The sequence below is a fragment of the Diabrotica undecimpunctata genome, chromosome 7 (genome assembly GCF_040954645.1).
Source record: "Diabrotica undecimpunctata isolate CICGRU chromosome 7, icDiaUnde3, whole genome shotgun sequence".
In the NCBI taxonomy this organism is placed as follows: domain Eukaryota; kingdom Metazoa; phylum Arthropoda; class Insecta; order Coleoptera; family Chrysomelidae; genus Diabrotica; species Diabrotica undecimpunctata.
This window is the reverse complement of record NC_092809.1, coordinates 115,812,078-115,830,186: the sequence shown is the minus strand read 5'-3', so window position 1 is coordinate 115,830,186 and position 18,109 is coordinate 115,812,078. Positions and strand designations below refer to the sequence as shown.

General features: G+C 32.6%; 1 protein-coding gene and 1 pseudogene across 1 annotated transcript; one reads left to right on the top strand and one right to left on the bottom strand.

Annotated features, from left to right (window-relative positions):
- Positions 1 to 604: 604 nt before the first annotated feature.
- LOC140446940 (small ribosomal subunit protein eS8-like) lies at positions 605 to 1,445 on the bottom strand (annotated as a pseudogene).
- A 4,309-nt stretch (positions 1,446 to 5,754) lies between these two features.
- On the top strand, positions 5,755 to 16,685 carry LOC140446939 (uncharacterized). The gene is made up of 4 exons (XM_072539537.1): positions 5,755 to 5,815; positions 9,006 to 9,241; positions 9,904 to 9,969; positions 16,012 to 16,685. Exons 1-4 carry the CDS (start codon positions 5,773 to 5,775, stop codon positions 16,339 to 16,341), a joined length of 675 nt encoding a protein of 224 aa, XP_072395638.1. The 5' UTR covers positions 5,755 to 5,772; the 3' UTR covers positions 16,342 to 16,685.
- Positions 16,686 to 18,109: the final 1,424 nt, after the last annotated feature.

Sequence of the window (18,109 nt, the reverse complement as noted above, 5' to 3'; positions counted from 1 at the left end):
TACAATATCTGCGCTCTGCATTAGTTCATCCAGCTTGTGGTTCATTTTAATTCTCCACGAACCATCGCTGCATTCGGTCCAAATACCTTCCTTTGTATTTTGCGCTCAAATATTCTCAGTTGATTTTCGTCAGTAGTTGAGAAGGTCCACGTTTTACATCCATATGTGACCACTGGTCTAATTACTGTATTGTAGATTCTAAGCTTAGACTCACGATTCAGTAACTTACTTTCCAACAAGTCTTTGTATGCATAAAAACACTTATAACCGCTAAGAATTCGTGCTTGTATTTCTTGACTGATGTTGTTGTTGTCATTTATTATTGAGCCAAGGTAGGGAAAAGTGGAGTCATATTTGTAGGTATGGTTGTCTATCTTCAGATTCTCATGTTCATTCAATTTTGTGCACTCCATATATTTTATTTTGCTTTCATTTATAGACCATATACATATAGACCAAACGTGGCAGCTTCTCGCTTCAGTTATATAACTTTTTCACTTAACACCCTTTTGTTGCGGCTTATTATAGCAACATCATCCGCATATGCGCATATTTGCATTGATCTTGTATTTTGTATTGTAAATTTACAGTTTTTAAAAAACATTTATTTAGATTTCTTAGATCTAATCTTACGATATAGTCACGTAGGGTCACGTAGTCCGATATATTGACAACAGGTAGACACGGAGAATTCTAAAATGAAGACCAAGGACGACAACAAGAAGCATGGGAGGACCTCAAAAAAGATGGGTAGATGACATAAGAGCAGTGGCAGGCAAACAGTGGATTAGATTGGTGCAAGATAGAGAAAGATGGAAGCAATTGGGAGAGACCTACATTTAGAAGTGGATGGAAAATTGTTGACAAAGAGAAAGATAGAATCTTACGAATGTAGAATGCCAGTTCTTTGCCTTCCAAGACGTAACCATCCGCTCTACCACATTGTCCTGGAATTGATGCTAAGCAACCTAATAATCTTTCAGTTTGAAATTGTTCTTCTAGAGCAGGTTCTACTTTAGCTGTTTTTTGCCTAGTTTCATACTTTTTCTGTACTTTTTTACTACGTTTCTTATTGAAAGTTTAGTGGTTCTCATACCATTGTCTGAAAGGGATTGCATCAATCACAACGATGGTTTTTTACCAATGTTTTGGTACGTACCAATTCGTTATTACTGGTATTGCAAACGACATCAATAATACGTGTTTTACGAGCAGTACCTTCGCTGCTTCATGCAAAATTTCCTTTTTCAATTCTCAGTGCACGAAATTTCAAGTTACCGCCTCGTGAGCGGACATAGTGAATTCTACGAGCTATAATTTTGGTGTTTACCGCTGGACATCCTTATTCGAACTTCCTCTTTTTACGAAGAGGTTTCTTTTTGCCTCCTATGGCCCTCCGTTTATGCCAATGGTCTCTGCTAATACCCATTCTGAACGAATAAACTAAAAAAAGCGTAAAGTTATCTGTAAAGACGGTCTCTTTTCCAGATACCGCTTTTACAGGTTGTATTAAACATTCTTTTTGAGATCTTTCGATCGACGATGAGTAACATTTGTTTTAAAATACACCCGGATGTTAATACTGATAGGTATAGAGTATCGGACTTTTTGACCTAGCTGAAGCTGAATCTGAAGTTTAAACCTATTTTACTAAGATCATTATGCTTTTTATTTCCCACGATATGGTTTTATATATGAATTATTGATCAAGTGGTTTGTAGGTTCTATAAAGTTTTCTACCTCAAAATTATAGTTTTCCACGATAAAGTTTTGGCAACTATATGTATGTCTAAATCTGCTACAGCTTATTAATGCGTAAAAATTACCTTTAATTTTCAGGTTACTACGGAGTCATATATTATTACCAATACCCAGTTTTAAGTCCACTGCAGGACGTAGGCCTCCCCTGTTTGAGTGAATATCTAGAGTGCACGGTCTTCTTGCTATCGTGTAGGTCGTTTTCCTTTGTTTCGTTTATCTGTTCTTGGACTTCATTCGGTCTACTTGTGTATCTACCATCTAATTTAATCTGCAGGCTCTCTCCATAACATCTGTTACTCTGGTTCGTAGGTCTTTGTTTGTGATCTTGTCTTTTATTGTTATTCGTATCATTGAACTATTCATCCTTCGTTGTGCTATTATAAATTTTGAAACATTGTTTTTGTTAGGGATGGTGTATGTTGCCGTCTTCAAATACGCTTTTAAGAGCTACACATACTGTTCTTCAATTGCTATTTTTCTTGATACTTCACCTTTGGTTGTCCTTGGCTAGTTTAATTTCGTGTCTAAGGTTTATGTATTTATCAACAAGTTCTACTTCGTCTTTTTGTGTAAATTGTTACTAAGTACGAGGTACATCATGTGTTTTGTTTTGGAGATATTTATTTTTAAACCAATTTCTCTGCAGAGTAGACGTTCTTAGTCTTTTAACATGGTGTAATTTCTTCTCCTATCAAAACTGACATGAGAAATTAATGGTTTTAAAAGCACGTTCAAGAGCAGTTGTAAAATGCTTTGGTGATAGTGTGTCACCCTGTCTGACACCTCTTTGAATTTTTATTTTGCTACTCTCTTTATGTAACTTGATACATTTATCGTATTTCTATAAAAATAATTAGTATTTAAATGGGAATAAGCCACAATTAAAGGTTAAAATACGTTTATAGACGTTTCAATTTCCACTTCGGAAATCGTTCTCAAAATACAAATATTAGTAAATTAAAACAAATTTTTGTTTTTTTTTACTTGGTGAAAAGTTCTTATAATAATTTAATTTTAAATGATTAATTTAATTTAATTTAATTTTTTTTATTCTATAAAAATATTGTGAATGTACTACTCTTGACTAACCGCTATCAGTGCGACTTTAATTTAATACTTTCATTTAAACAATTTCAACAGGTGAAGAATTTCATAATATAGTTATTAGCAACTTAACCCTTTTCACCACTATAATATAAGTGGTTTATTTTATTAAAGAGAAGCTAGGTATCAAGGAATACAATATTACATGTTCTTTCAAGATACCGACACAGCGAGTGGTTCTTAAAATAGTTATAAAATCTAAAACTCTCATTGACTTATTATTTAATAAGGAAATTTGGCCATCTAGTGTAAACATTAAATGGTTTATAAAATCCTCATATTTTGAACCAACGCTTTCATCTGAGTCAAATATGGATTTAAAGAATATCAGAAGGCCCGTTTGCTTAAAAAATTGAATTACCATTTTAAGCAACAACAAAAATGAAGCAAAAAACACAAAAATACTCACAGACAAGCAAGCCATCGAAAGTTGCCAATCTAAAAATTCTTTTCATTTCCACATTAAACTCATTAAGAAAGGTACTTTGGAACCATCGATAAATCTATGTCTAGGGAATTGTCCAAGGATGTCCAAGGAAATGGTCCAATTGAAGTGAAAGCTGATCTTGCCGCTTTTAGATCCTTTCTCATTTAAAACTTCAAATTATTTTAGTGATAAAAACCTTAGTATGGTTCTGATTAACATTCATGCTATAAGATATAAAAATCAGATGGATTATTTTTGTTTTGATAGGAATTAGAATTTTCCCCGATAGTTACGGTTACAGAGCACTGGCTTGAAGTAAACGAGCCTTTTTTATAGAAACATATACCACAATTATTATTGCTAGGTATGATCGTCCGAGTTCATATCATGATAACACTCTAATTCTTTTTACAAATGATTTCACTCCGGTAAGAAAATATGACTTCTTGTTGAATGAAGCCTTCTATGAGTATTTCTTACTTTATAATAAAAATCTTATTTTATACGTTTTTTTTTTCATTTATAGATCACCTGACTCTTCCACGTAACTCTTTTTGGAGAACCTGCTAAATTTTTTTTTATGCGGTGACTTTAATATTAATTACGCTGCTGCTTGTGCTACCCAACTCTCTTTGGTTAATATATTCGAATCGTATGGTGTTACAATGCACGTTTATTGTTCTACAAGTATTACTAAAACAATATGTATCATAATTGAAAGTATTGTCTAAGAATTGTCACCCCTTAATATACGCTCTACAATTAACAATGCAGCACTATCTGAGAAGTCTGTACCCTGCCCTAAGAGTACTTGGAATTTTAGGAAAGATGATTAGACTAGTGAATATAACCTTAATAAAGACGGACAATAAAGCAAAAATAGAAGAAATCCTTTCCGAAAAATTTGAAGTAAACAGGAGACAAACTCAAGAAGATCCACTGTCCACAATACTTGACCAGCCAGATCCTGGCCATTACGAACGATGGGGGATTAATGGCAAGGACTAAAGAGAAACTGCTGAGGATTTGTAAACTCTTTGAAAGGAAGGCTAAACAGTTAGGGCTGATTATTAATGAGCAAAAAAGTATGTAAAAACTGAACAGACCACATATGAAGACATACAACTACTGAAGACTACCACAAACAACAAGAGTAAAGAGCATTGCTTCGAAAAGTTGACGGAGTTTGAGTATCTAGGAGTAACCTTAACAGCTAAGGCAAAAGAAAGCCAAGAAATTATTGAGAAGAGGATTTCGAGAGGAAGCAACACGGTCTCGAGAGACCGTCTTGCTGAAAAATATCTAAATAGAGACGAAAGAAAGCCAAGAAATTGAAAAGCGGATTTGGAGAGGAAGCAACACGGTCTCGAGAGACCGTCTTGCTGAAAAACATCTAAATAGAGGCAAAATTGAGACTATATGGAACAGTAATCCAGCCCACGGCCCTGTTCGAAAGCGTAACATGGATTATGTACAAAAAGTTAGAAAATATGCTGAACATCTGTTTTAAGAAAGATGTTGTGCGAAGTAAAAGACTACGAAGACGTTGGGACAAGATAAACAAATAAAAAGATGGGAGATCTGTACAGGAAACTACAAATTAGCTAGATTGTCAGGACAAAGAGACTTTGATATTTTGGCATTCTTGCGAGAATGGCAAGATGGGCAAAGAACTCGATGCTAAGAGGGGAAGGAGAGAATAGAAGAGGACGATTACGAAAAAAGTGACTCGAAGAATGTAAGAAAGACCTACAAACAAGTAAGATAACAAATTGGAGAACTGCGGTCGCGGACAAAAGTAAATGGAGGAAAAAAGTGAAAAAATTCCAAGCCATGGGGTATACCTGGAACACTGTATTTAAGGGGTTTATACCTTTGTAATTTTTTTTTGTGGAGATCAAACGATTTCAACGCGCCGTTCTAATGACATGTCATCTTGGTTAGGAATTTGACAATTATAATGTATATTTGATCTATAAGAATACCAGTTACCTGAAAAAAGGTTGTCAATTCCTTTTTTAGGTAAGCAAGTTGTAAAAAACTGAAATACGTTATCAACGCAATGTGAAAATGAAAAATTTATAAATTCACGTCTTTATCAAATCTCTATAATTCTTACGATATTTACATCAACAATTGGTTGTATGATCCCGATATCTTTTTCTATTCCAAGTTTAATGAAAATAAGGCACCCTTATCAATAACATTGTATTGTACTACAGACGTAATGAGTTTAACAATGAAAAAGAAACAGCGCCGTCTCTGAATTTTGGCACCGACGTAATAACCGAAATGAAAACAAACATAGAAGTACTTTTGCGTCAATTAATACCATTTTTGCTAATAAAAATTTTAAAAAATTACGATTATGATTGGATTAAAGATATCAATCAAAAATTGGGGGGATACACCGATTACAAAAGTATATAATGAACGGCAGTTTGATGGACTTGCAGTAGATACAACAAGATAGATAAAAAATGAGATTAGTTAGTGGATCTTTAAAATTACCGCGCAAATCATGTAAGTATAAAGTATTTTTTATACTCTATTGCAAGAAAGCAAAGATGATTTTTATTTATGAAATTTTATGTTAAATAAATTTATTTTTTACTCGAGGAATTTATTTATTTAGCTTTGTTTCTTTTTTGATATGTATTGAAATTATTTTTATGCTCATCTGCAACAACTCGGTTTTTTACAGACATGTAAGGATTAGTATTAATTGCTGCAGCAATATATTAGGGATCGTTCAGATAAGTCTTTGATATATTTATAGAAGTTAATTTTCCTTTATAGTTTTATAATAGTAATCTCACTCATTTTCTCAGACGTCAAAAAACAGGACTTTTCTAACAATGTCGAAATCACATTGCAGTCGAGTCTTTTTTATATATATTTGTCATTTGCCGTCTCTAGTAAGTTATATTAACAAGGTTTTATTTACATCGTTTATCCAGGATCTTCTAGGTTATTTTCCATCTAACTCTGTATTTTATTCTTCGATGAATAATTATAATATCACTTTTATAGCGCTGTTCTAAGTATTGTTTTCTTAAACGATAATGTCCAGTCACAATTCCGTTGGCCGTTTCAATATCTCGTATATTGAGGTTCATCAAATTGTCTCAGAGTGTTTATTATTATTCTTGATTATTTTATTAATTTTTGGACCTTAAGTGGCTCTCTAAGGTGCTCTATTCTTCTTGCTCTATTCCTCTTTATATCCTTGTCGACGCCTTTTTTCCAACTTAATCTCGGTCTGTCCTGCTTTCGTGTCCAATTTAATACGTTTTTTCGTATTCTGCCAATATTCATTCTTTATACGTGCCCGTACAATCTTAGTTGGTTGATTTCGATGTTATCTGTTAGTGTATGTTTAACGCCGATCATTTCTTGAATTCTTTCGTTTATTTCTCTATCTAATCTTAATTTTTCGTCCGATCTTCTCCAATAATCCATTTATATTGCTTTCAAGGTCTTCATGGCTTTCTCCTTCGGTGACTATATTTCGCTTACATATGTAACAATACGTTTGACAATGCTATTATAGATTCTGTGTTCATTTTTTCTCGAAATTGTTTTATCCAAATTATTGTCATTGGTTATGTGTATGCCTAGATATTTATATACTTTATAATTATTTATTTGTTGGTCTTCCTCTTCCAAGATTATTTGGTCGTCTGCAAAGCATAGTGTGTACAATGTGCTGTCGTTTATAGGGATTCCCATACCATTACATTTCCTTTTTCACAACTACAGCGCTTGCTCCAAGTAGATCTTAAACAAAGTTGGGGAGAGACAGCATCCTTGTTTGAGTGCTTTGTCTACAATAAACCCTTTGGATATCTCTTAGCCAATCTTTATTTTTCTCGGCTTGTTTTTATAGAGTTGTTGCATTGCATTGATTAAAGTTATGTTGGTGTTTGTTTTTTTTAAGCTTTCCATAATTTTGTTGTATTACACTGTTTTATGCTTTTCAAAGATTTATGTATAGTAGGTGAATTGCTTGGTTTCGTATTGCTTTTTTTTCTACAAGTTGGGTAATCGTAAAAAAGTGGTCAATACTTGACCCAAAATGCTGTTCAGAAAGAACAGACTGAAGCCAGCCTGTTCTTCGGCCTCTACATCACTGAATTCTCCCTCTATTCTCTTTTTTTTTTGTCTAAAACTAATTTATACTCGATAGTTGTCACATATGTCTTTAGCTCCTTTTTTATGTATGACTGATATAAACGATGTTCTCCACTCTTAAGCTACATTATTTTCTTTTATACATTTTTGATACATGCTGGTTAGTTATCTGTATAGTTTTTCGGCTCCGTATTTTAGTAGTTGGGTTGGGATGTTATCTGGACTGATGATTTTCCGTTTTTCAATATTTGATATACCTGTTTCACTTCTCAATTTCCATCTTGGGTTGGCATGCTATTGTATTTGTACATAAGGGTGTTATTGTGGTATTTGTAGATATGTTCTCCTTTCCCCCGTTAGTTGTTTTTTAAAGTATTTGTTCCATTCACATAGGCCAACAGGAGAGATAATAACTTAGTCTTTTTTTCGGTGAGATTTAATTACTTTCGGTACTTGTGCTATCTCCAAATTAAGTGTTAATTCTGGGGCAGTTTGTCTTCCAGTATTCGTTTTTGTTTTTGGCTAAAGCTATTTGATATTCGTGTTTACTTTGATCCGTTTTTTTTTCGATTTTTATTTTCTTTTTGATTTCTTTATTCCACCAAAAGGGCACTTTTTATGCTGTCTTCTCATACTTGCCCAAACATCTACCAAAACAACAAAATGGAAATTAGAATATGTAGATGGACAACTTACAGAACCTGGAGAAATGGGAAACGGAATAAGACAGGAGGACTCCTTGAGCCCTATGCTCTTCAATTTAATCATGGATGAAATTATCAAAAGCGTTAATAAAGCAAAAAGGTACACAATGGGATACAAAGGAATGAAAATAAACTGTTATGCAGACGACGCAATACTGATAGTCCAAGATGAAGACAGTCTGCAAAGACTGGTCCACACATTCAACAAAAGCAAAAGAATTTAATATGACAATCTCATATCAGAAAATTAAAACAATTGTAATCAGCAAAGAATCAACCAAATAAAATAATATAAAAAATAATGAAAATACCTTGGAATTACACTGTTCAGCTATGGAAACCTGAACAAAGAAGTGAGAGATCAAGTGCAAAAAAAATAGACGTTAGGATGCCTTAATACCACTATATAGCGAAACAGACATATTAACACTAACATGAAGTCAAGAATTTATAAAGCCAGCATAAGAGCAATAATGACATATGCCTCAGAAACAAGACCCAACACAGCTACAACACAAATGCTACTGGAAACGGCAGAGATGAGAGCACTGAGAAGAGTTCCAGGAAATACGTTGAGAGATCGAAACAGAACTGAAGAAGAAAACAAACGTATCGTTAGAATAGCAAGATATAAGTCACCAATCGGTAGAGTATGGGACGACTGCGCAAAAAATGGAGTGATAACCTTCCATGGAGGTATTAATTAGCCAATGAACAAGCAGAGTTGATTATGAAGAAGAATCAGAAAAAGAAGATGTTTTATTGTGTCGTCTTGGACTTGTTAAGATCTATATATGATATTTAAAAATAAAAGTTGCAATAGATTTAACATTACATGTTGTATATATTTCTTACCAAAATCTATTTTTTTTCAGGTACCTTTTTTGTCGTTATAATATACTTATTCAACTTGGCATTAGGTTCCGAAGAATGTTCTGACGAAAACCTTAAAGCATTCGAAAATGAATTGCAATTTCCATGCGGGGGACGAAAGGATTCAAAGGCGGAATCAGTACTGGGGGAAGCTCTGAATCAATTGTTTATCCTTAATCGCTATCTAAATAGTACCTTATTCGAACTGGATAAATATAGGGAGTTTAAGCTGGAATATGTAAGTATATCATGCTAGCTAGTGTTATAGTTTTTATGTCGTGTCTAACTTAGAAACAAATATAATTAGGCATTAAAATTCAAAAAGTTTAGATCAAGGAAAAGTTTCTAAAAATCTATATCGCATATTTAAGAAAGAACTAAACAAGCTAATAAAAAATGTGACGAATTAGAATAGGTAATTATGACAAAATTCTAACATTACGAAATATAAAGAAAACACAAAAATATAAGCTGGATGTACGCTCACATGTAAATGAAGTGACGGTCATAGCTCATAGCTGGCTAGGTACAGGCTTACCAAGCCTAACATCCTCTGTGGTATTCAGAAATTTTTAATTTCTAATTTAACTAAGCCGCTGCTATGCTTTGGAGGGCACGTAAAGCCGTCGGTCCCGGCTACGTTAGTAGTCGTTAACACTAAAGCCTGAGCTTGAAGGTTATATGGACGAAAGATATATAATAAGCCAAGCTTAAACAGAGAAAGATAGGAAGTATTTTTTATATCGCTTAAAGTACGTTTCGTAAACCTTCTAGTATTAAACCTATTTTCATCTGTATTACAAATCACCCATGTCGCAGATCTATATATTTAAACTAAAGGTACTTTTATATTATAATGTTCTATTTATTATATTCCTAATGCAATATTATTGTTTCTAGATAAGTGATGGAAGAACTTACTCCAAGGTTAACACTATGCTAACGAGGCTTGAAAATGAAAAGAAGGTAAGCATTGTTAGGTAATTTTTTCTTAAAATAGTATTCCGACAAAACAAAATTCTACTAACAAAAGTCTAATTATGCTTTACATTATATACAAAACTCTTTTATGGACTATATTTAATTAAAATTAAGATGATATTAGATTTAGTTACAATATTCACAACATTTATAATTCTATTTTAGAATAAAATAAAGATACAAAGTAACAGGAGCTAGAAACCAAATATCTACATACTTTTTTTAACTTTCTTTATTTATTGCAATCTGTTATCAATATAACAAACAATATGTTTAAAAGACAGAAAAAGTGACACAGTGAGAGCTACACCCAGTCGTGAGCACCCTTTACCTAAATTTAGTTTACATTAACAAATGTTTTTTTATATATAAATGAGTTTACATAACTTGAACTACTATGAACTAAATTTGAATGAGATGATAGTCTATGAAAGCAATTTGTGCACACTGAATGTAGGATGCTTCTTTAATAGTTTCAACACTCAGGTTATGATCAGTAACATTGTTTGATACAGGCACATACCATAAGGCATTGCAGACTTTGGCACTGCAAGCACTTTGGATTGGAATCTTTGTAGTCTTTGTATATTTGTATTACTGGCAGTTTCCATGATTTAAATCCCGTACATCCATACTAATCATAGTATTGTCTTATAGAGAAGAAGTTTGTTTTGGATTCTTAAACCTGACTTCGGATTCATAAACCAGTACATTTTTTTTTGTAAAACATGCCCAGTTGTAGTAATTTAAAACATATATGTCTTGCCCAATTTTGGTGATTATCTATGTGGATACTCAGATATTTGACATCTTCCGTAGTGTACAGATACCTGAGGGCAGTTTTCTCTTTTTAACATGAAGCTGACGTGAGTCGATTTAGTATCATTTACTTTGACACGTCATAGTTTTAACCAATTTTCTAATGGGTTTAAATGGTTATTCAAATTTCTGGATGCTATGTGAATCTTGGATTCACATGAGTGGCCATTATGACGGTATTATCTGCATACGTTTTAATATTTGTGATAGGGATGTCAGTTGTATACAGTAAATAAAGGGTTGGACTGTTAGGAAGTACACTACCCTAAAGGACTCCTGTCGAGATCAGATATAGGAGAGTGCAAACTTCGCCATGATTAATTAAGGTCTATTATATATGACTATATATAATTATATGACTATATATAATAGACAGATATGTTCTGATTATCGAACACTGAGCCTCATGAGTCATACTTTAAAAGTATTGCTGAAAGTAATACATAAGAGAATATACGAATGGCTAGAGGAGGATATTAGCGAGACGCAGTTCGGGTTCCGAAATGGAATGGGTACTCGAGAAGGACTATTTGCCATCAACATATTGATTCAGCGATGTCGGAATGTAAACGTTAATCTACACTTGTGCTTTGTTGATTATGAAAAAGCTTTTGATAAAGTGAGAGATGAAAAACTAACATGGATAATTATGAACAAGCGCATTAACAGTAAAATTATAAATATATGGCAAACATTATATTGGAAGCATAGTGCCATAGTTCAAATTGATGAGCAACACTCAGAAAAAATAAAGATCTGTAGAGGAGTTAGACAGGGATGTGTTTTGTCGCCACTTTTGTTGAACTTATATTCTAAAGAAATTTTTCAAAACATACTCAATAATATCAAAGCGGAAGTTACCGTTAACGGAAAATTAATTAACAACTTACGATATACACACGACACTGTGATCATAGCAACGAGTATAGAAGATCTACAACATCTTATCGAAAGCTTAAGTATGAATAGTGCTGAGATGGGAATTACTATAAACGCTAAAAAAACAATGTACATGCTAATTACAAAAAGACCACAAAATATACATCATCTATTGACAATCAATGGTAACGTGATAGAACAAGTAGAAAAATATCAGTACTTGGGAACTTTAATCAATGTAACCAATGATCATATTGCAGAAATATACAGGCGAATAGAGATTGCTAGATCAGCATTTATACGAATGAAGCCACTCCTAACGTGCAAAAATCTAAATTTGGGGATCACACTACGTACCATTCGCTGTTATATATTTTCAATATTATTATATGGAACTGAGACTTGGACATTAAAAAAAATGCAATTAAAAAAAAATCGAGTTTTTCGAACTCTGGTTATACCGCAGAGTATTAAAAATATCATGGACTGATAGAATTACAAATAAATAAGTACTGGAGAAGGTTGGTAAAGAAACAGAACTAATCACCACTATACAAACCAGAAAACTGGAATACCTAGGTCACGTGATGAGGGGACCAAAATATGAAATTTTGAGACTCATCATACAGGGAAAGATTCAAGGAAGAAGATCTGTTGGCCGAAGGCAGAACTCATGGTTGAAGAATCTATGTGATTGGTATCAATATAGATCGATTGATTTGTTTAGAGCAGCAAGTTCAAAAATAAAAATAGCCATTATGATTGCCAACCTCCGTAGGGAGACGGCACACTAAGAAGAATATATATGACTAGAATTTTGGCTATGGGATGAGATAGCTGTAACTTAATTTTGGAAATTAGACTATCATGCCAGACCTTGTCAAATATCTGCTAGATTTCTAAGAAGATAGTTGTACTGTAGGACTTATTTTCAAGGGCATCTCTAACTGTTCTGACTACTCTAGGTATTTGCTCGATGGTACCGTGTTTTTGCCAGAAGCCAAATTGGCTGTTTGGTATTAAGATATTTTCCCAGATAATAGGTTTTATTCTAATAATAAGGATATTTTTAAAAAGAAAGGAAAAGAAAAGAAAATAATGGAGAAATAAATTTAGAAAGGTTGATGCTTATCTTGGTCTCTAGCACCAATGATGATGATGAATGTCATAGATGAATAATGATGAGAGCATTATAGAAAAAAAAGGTAACGGATCATCAAGGCAATCTCATGGTAAGACCTGTTTCAAATGGTTGTTAGTTCATTTGCGAAGTAACATAAAGTTTTTGTACAAACAAAATATACAACTAAGAAAAATCCAGCTACATAAAATCCGATTATATAGATCGACTCAAACAAGAGACAGCTGAACTTTGTTTTTCTACTTTCAAGGACATTGCTGCCAATGAATGTTTTTTCGGCCATGTGATAGAGCAGGGAAATGATAGTATAGTTTGCTAATTTTTAGACTCTGTCTGTTTTTTAATATGCCTCCGTTAAGTTGTCATTCCATCGTTTACGTGGTCTTCCTACTGATCGTCTTCCTATTGGGGAAAGGTCTCTTGCCGACTTTGCTACTCTGTTTGATGTCATTTGGCTTATATGATTGTTCTATTCTACTTTTCTATTTCTTACCCAGTTTATGATGTTCTCCACCTTGCATCTAGGTTGTATATCTGTATTTCTAGCTCTGTCTCATAATGTTTGCCTATCAATTTTTCCAAGTATTTTCATCTCTGCTGTTTCTAACATGCTTTTTGTACTCTCTGTGTCAGATCGTGTTTCCGCCTCGCATGTCATTATTGGTCTGATGACTGTTTTGTACATTCTGCCTTTTATTTTTTTTTCCGATATTTTTATATTTTATTTTATTTTTATATTGTTTTATTCAGGTAACCTACGTCTCTGTTTGCTATCTTTACTTGATTTTTCACTTCCGTTTCAGGCGTTCCATAACTAGATGTATTGCCTAAATTTTCAAACTCCATCACTTTTGTTCTATTATCTGTCCTTCCAGCTCCAATTTAAATCTTAGTAAATTAGCTGTTATAACCATTTAATTTTTTTTTTTTTGGGAAATTAACATGTTAAATTTTCTAGCGGTTATATTAAATTGGTGCAGCATATACGTTGTAAATTATCTTCACTCTGAGAAAGTAGTATTGCGTCATCTGCGTAGCAGATAATTTTAAGATGCTTTTCTCCCATTTTATAGTGTTTAATATTATTACATTCTTCTTTATTAAATTTTATTTTCGCATGACCTGTTTGATTATTACGTGGATCCTCTTATATTCGTTTTATTTTTATTTCTTACTTCTCTTTTTTGGTCTATGAGCCTTAGTATTCTAATTAAAATCCACCCTTGCTTTCGTCTTGTTTTGACTTAGCTTATTTTTCTTTTCTAAGCGGCTTTTATCATATCTTTTATTATTCTCGTTCAGTTTTCCATAGTACCTTCCTCTTTGTTTGATAATAACTTAATTTTTTTTCTAGTACACTGGTTTCTTGTTTATTGGTATCTGATTACTATTAATAGTAAGTGTTTGCCTGTATGCCATAATATTGTGATCTAATTGTGTGATATGTTTTTACTGCTAGTACTAAAATTCTTTATCTTTTATTTATCAATATGAAGTCTATTTGGCTACAAACCACTCGTTAGAGTGTATCTGTTGGTGACCTTCATGTGTAAAGACAATGTTTCTTCTTTAAGTGCCATCTCCGCGACGAAGGTTGGCAATCATTATGGCTATTCTGACCTTCGAAGCAGATGCTCTAAACAATTGCCTTGAACTGCAACCAAACCACTCTCTCAGGTTCTTCAACCAGGAAACGCGTCGTCTTCCTACGCTTCTCCTACCCTCTACTTTTCCTTGAATTATGAGTCTCAAGATGTTGTATCTTTCGCCTCTCATGTCCGAGATATTGCAATTTTCTTTCTTTTATTGTATTTTCCATTTTCCTCTCTCTGCCTATTCTCCTTAACACTTCTGTACTCGTGATTCTATCTAGCCATGGAATCCTTAACAATCTTCTAAATGTCCACATTTCAAACGCGCTAAGTCGATTTATTGTATTCCAGTTTAATGTCCACGATTCAGCTCCATAGTAGAGTACACTGTGTACATAGCCTTTAACTAGCCTTATTCTGAGGGCCAATGTCAGATCTTTGCTGCATAAAATCTTTTTCATTTTCACGAAGTTGGCACGTGCTTTTTCAATTCTGACTCTTATTTCTGCAGTATAATCGTTACTTTCTGTGATTATCGTTCCCAAGTAAGTATATCTTTTTACTCTCTCAATCTGCTGGCCGCCTACCGTTAATATTTCGTTTGTATTGTTGTTCTTGCTAATTTTCATGAATTTTATTTTTTTGATGTTAAGAGAGAGTGCGTATTCTCCACTATATCTTAATATGTGATTCATTATTCTTTCTAAGTCTTCCAAGTTGTCGGCTATTATGATTGTATCGTCGGCATACCTAATGTTGTTAATTAAACTTCCGTTCACTTTTATGCCGACTGTCTCGTTTACCAAAGCTTCTTGTATGATTTCTTCAGAATAAGCATTAAACAATAACGGCGACAGTATGCAACCTTGCCTGACCCCTCTCCTTATCTCCACTTCTTCTGACACTTCTCTTCCAATTTTCACATTTGATCGTTGGCTGTAGTATAAATTTGATATCAATGTTACATCCCTCACATCCAGATTCTTGTTTTTGAGTACTTATGTAAGTCGGTCATATTTTACCTTATCGAATGCCTTGTTGTAGTCTATAAAGCATACATAAAAATCTCGATTAACATCCAAACATCTTTGGGTCAGCACGTTAAAAGAAAATAGTGCCTCTCTTGTGCCCATTCCATTCCGAAATCCAAATTGGGAATCACTAATATTCATCTCCAGCTTAGCGTGTATTCCATTATAAATGATTTTTAGCAGGGTTTGTAAGGTATGTGACATTAGACTGATCGTTCGATAATCACTACATTCTTTGGCATTTACTTTCTTTGGTAGACAAATAAATGTTGATGTCAGCATTTCACGTGGAATGATTCCTGTTTTGAAAGACGATGTTTGGAAGTTTGAAAATTGTATTTTTAATTACTAGTTGTTTTTTTACACAGAAAAATGCCACCAAATCTTCTCTTTTTATTTTCCCATACCTTATTTTTGCTCTTGCTCTTCTTCGCCAATCTTCACAGACAAAATAACCGATTCAAGAATCATGTACTTTAAAACTAATATTTGTAGACTTGAACATTAAACACATACTTATTTTTTATTAGTTACGTTGATACTAATAACATTTACATTGTTACAGGTGCGCGTTTTTTACAACATGTTGAGAAGAATCGGCATACATGTATACCATGTTTTCACTAGAATCCCGGAAGGACCATTTTATAAATATAGGCAACGCCTTTACAAAGATTTGCTTTGCAACCTTAAGCTAGTAACATGTGAGTTTAAGGGCATTCAGACGAGAGATCAAAAAGACAGACAGTTACCTTCCCTTTCGCTGTGTAGTAAGAAAATAGGAGAATTTATATTTGACTATCAACTTTTCGCTAGCCTGAAACTATTTTTTACAGAGAGTTATGAAATTCTTCATGACGTATATGTTTTTGACAAAACCATACTTTTTGATTAAAAAGACTAATAATAGTAGGCTTGCCTTAATACCTCAGGTGAAGTGTAGGAATTATAGCAGAATATTTTGCTACTCTTCATCCTTAGGGTATACAAAAAGAAATACTTTGTTACACTACAAGTTTTTATTATTATCATAGTTGTATATGAGTAACACACCAGTGCAGTGCAAGTTTTTACACAACTATGCCAACGAAGTGAGCAATTTTCATATATTTTATGTCTACGATTTTCCAATCGGTAGTCAAATATTCGGCTGTTGAAATTAGAACAGCATAATTGAATTTTCCTATTATTTATTATTAGTTATATTATTTATTGTTTTATTTATTTTATTTATTTATTGCTGTGTTTATTTGTTTATCTATTTATTTATTTATTTATTTATTTCTGTTTGTTTTAATAAAATAATTTATTAATATAAATTTAATTTTTATTTTTGAAATATACATGACCTTAATTTGACTTGATACTTTACCTTCTCCTAAATGTTCCTAGACGACCACAATAACCTATCTTATTCTATTTACAGCAGCTCGAAATAGATCAGTTGATATTAGATCAGTCCACTTCCTAAGATTGGCCAGCCAGGATATACGTCTACGTCCAGGGCCTCTCTTATACGGGCTTTACACCAACAATAAATTCACGAAGAAATTCATGAATTTATTCATCAATTTCTGTGTCAATAAATTCGTGAATTTCTTGGATGTAAAAGTTTCTTTGACTTCAAATAAATTTTTACATCAAGTGTCATTATTTCAGTAGTACCAATGGTTTTATTATTGGATGTTATTTATTGTTGTTTGTTTGAATAAAGATATTTTGGATTTGGAAATATAATCAGAAAACAATATCGTTTTAAAAAGAAAATAGTGATTAAGATTGTACAAAACATTATGCTGAATTTTGTAAAGAGTAAGAGCTTGAACAAGAGGTAAAAATTAGTGGAAATTACATGTAATTACTGAAAACTGTTGATTTTGGACACAGAAGATAATTTCAAATAACTTTAATAAGGACAACATAGCTAAAGAAACAGAAAAAGCGGTAATTTTATTTTTTTTGTATGATAGAACAAGAAAATCTAGCATTCATTACATACTAAAAATTAACTGCTGTTAGCAGAAATGAAAAAAGTCGAAGTAAAGAAGAAAGGAAGGTACAATACTTTTTATAATCTTTTAACCACTATTCATAATATATTCTCAAGAGATACCTAATAAAAATAAATGGGTATGTTTATTGTTAGAATATTAAGATGTGTACAATTCTAATCAAAAAGAGAAGTTGTAAAGAAATGAATACTTAAAAACAAATAAAAAAATGGAAATAACCAGTAATACTTTACCACTAGTTTGTGAGCTGATTCTTTACAATTTTAATAATTTGTCTAACATATTACAATTTGCTTTATTGAATAGTAGGGTAGTGTATGACTAAACTAAATATATAAAAATACAATCATTTTTAAATATAATATAATTTAAATGGTAAATGAAGAATCATATTAACAGGAATAAAAGCTAGTTTTAATATTTGTTATACACAAACAACTATTTTTTTCTAAATAAAAAATTGTATTTACAGATTTTATTCTTAGGATATGGAATCCTGCATTTTTAAAGAAAGATAGTCAACTTTGGAAGGAAACTATGAATAATAAAGTATAAGAGTAAGAAGAATAATTAGGAAAGAACAAAATTAGTAGCAGGCCAAAGTCTTCATGTAGAAAAAGCGGAGAAGAGAACACATGTCAGAGAAATGGA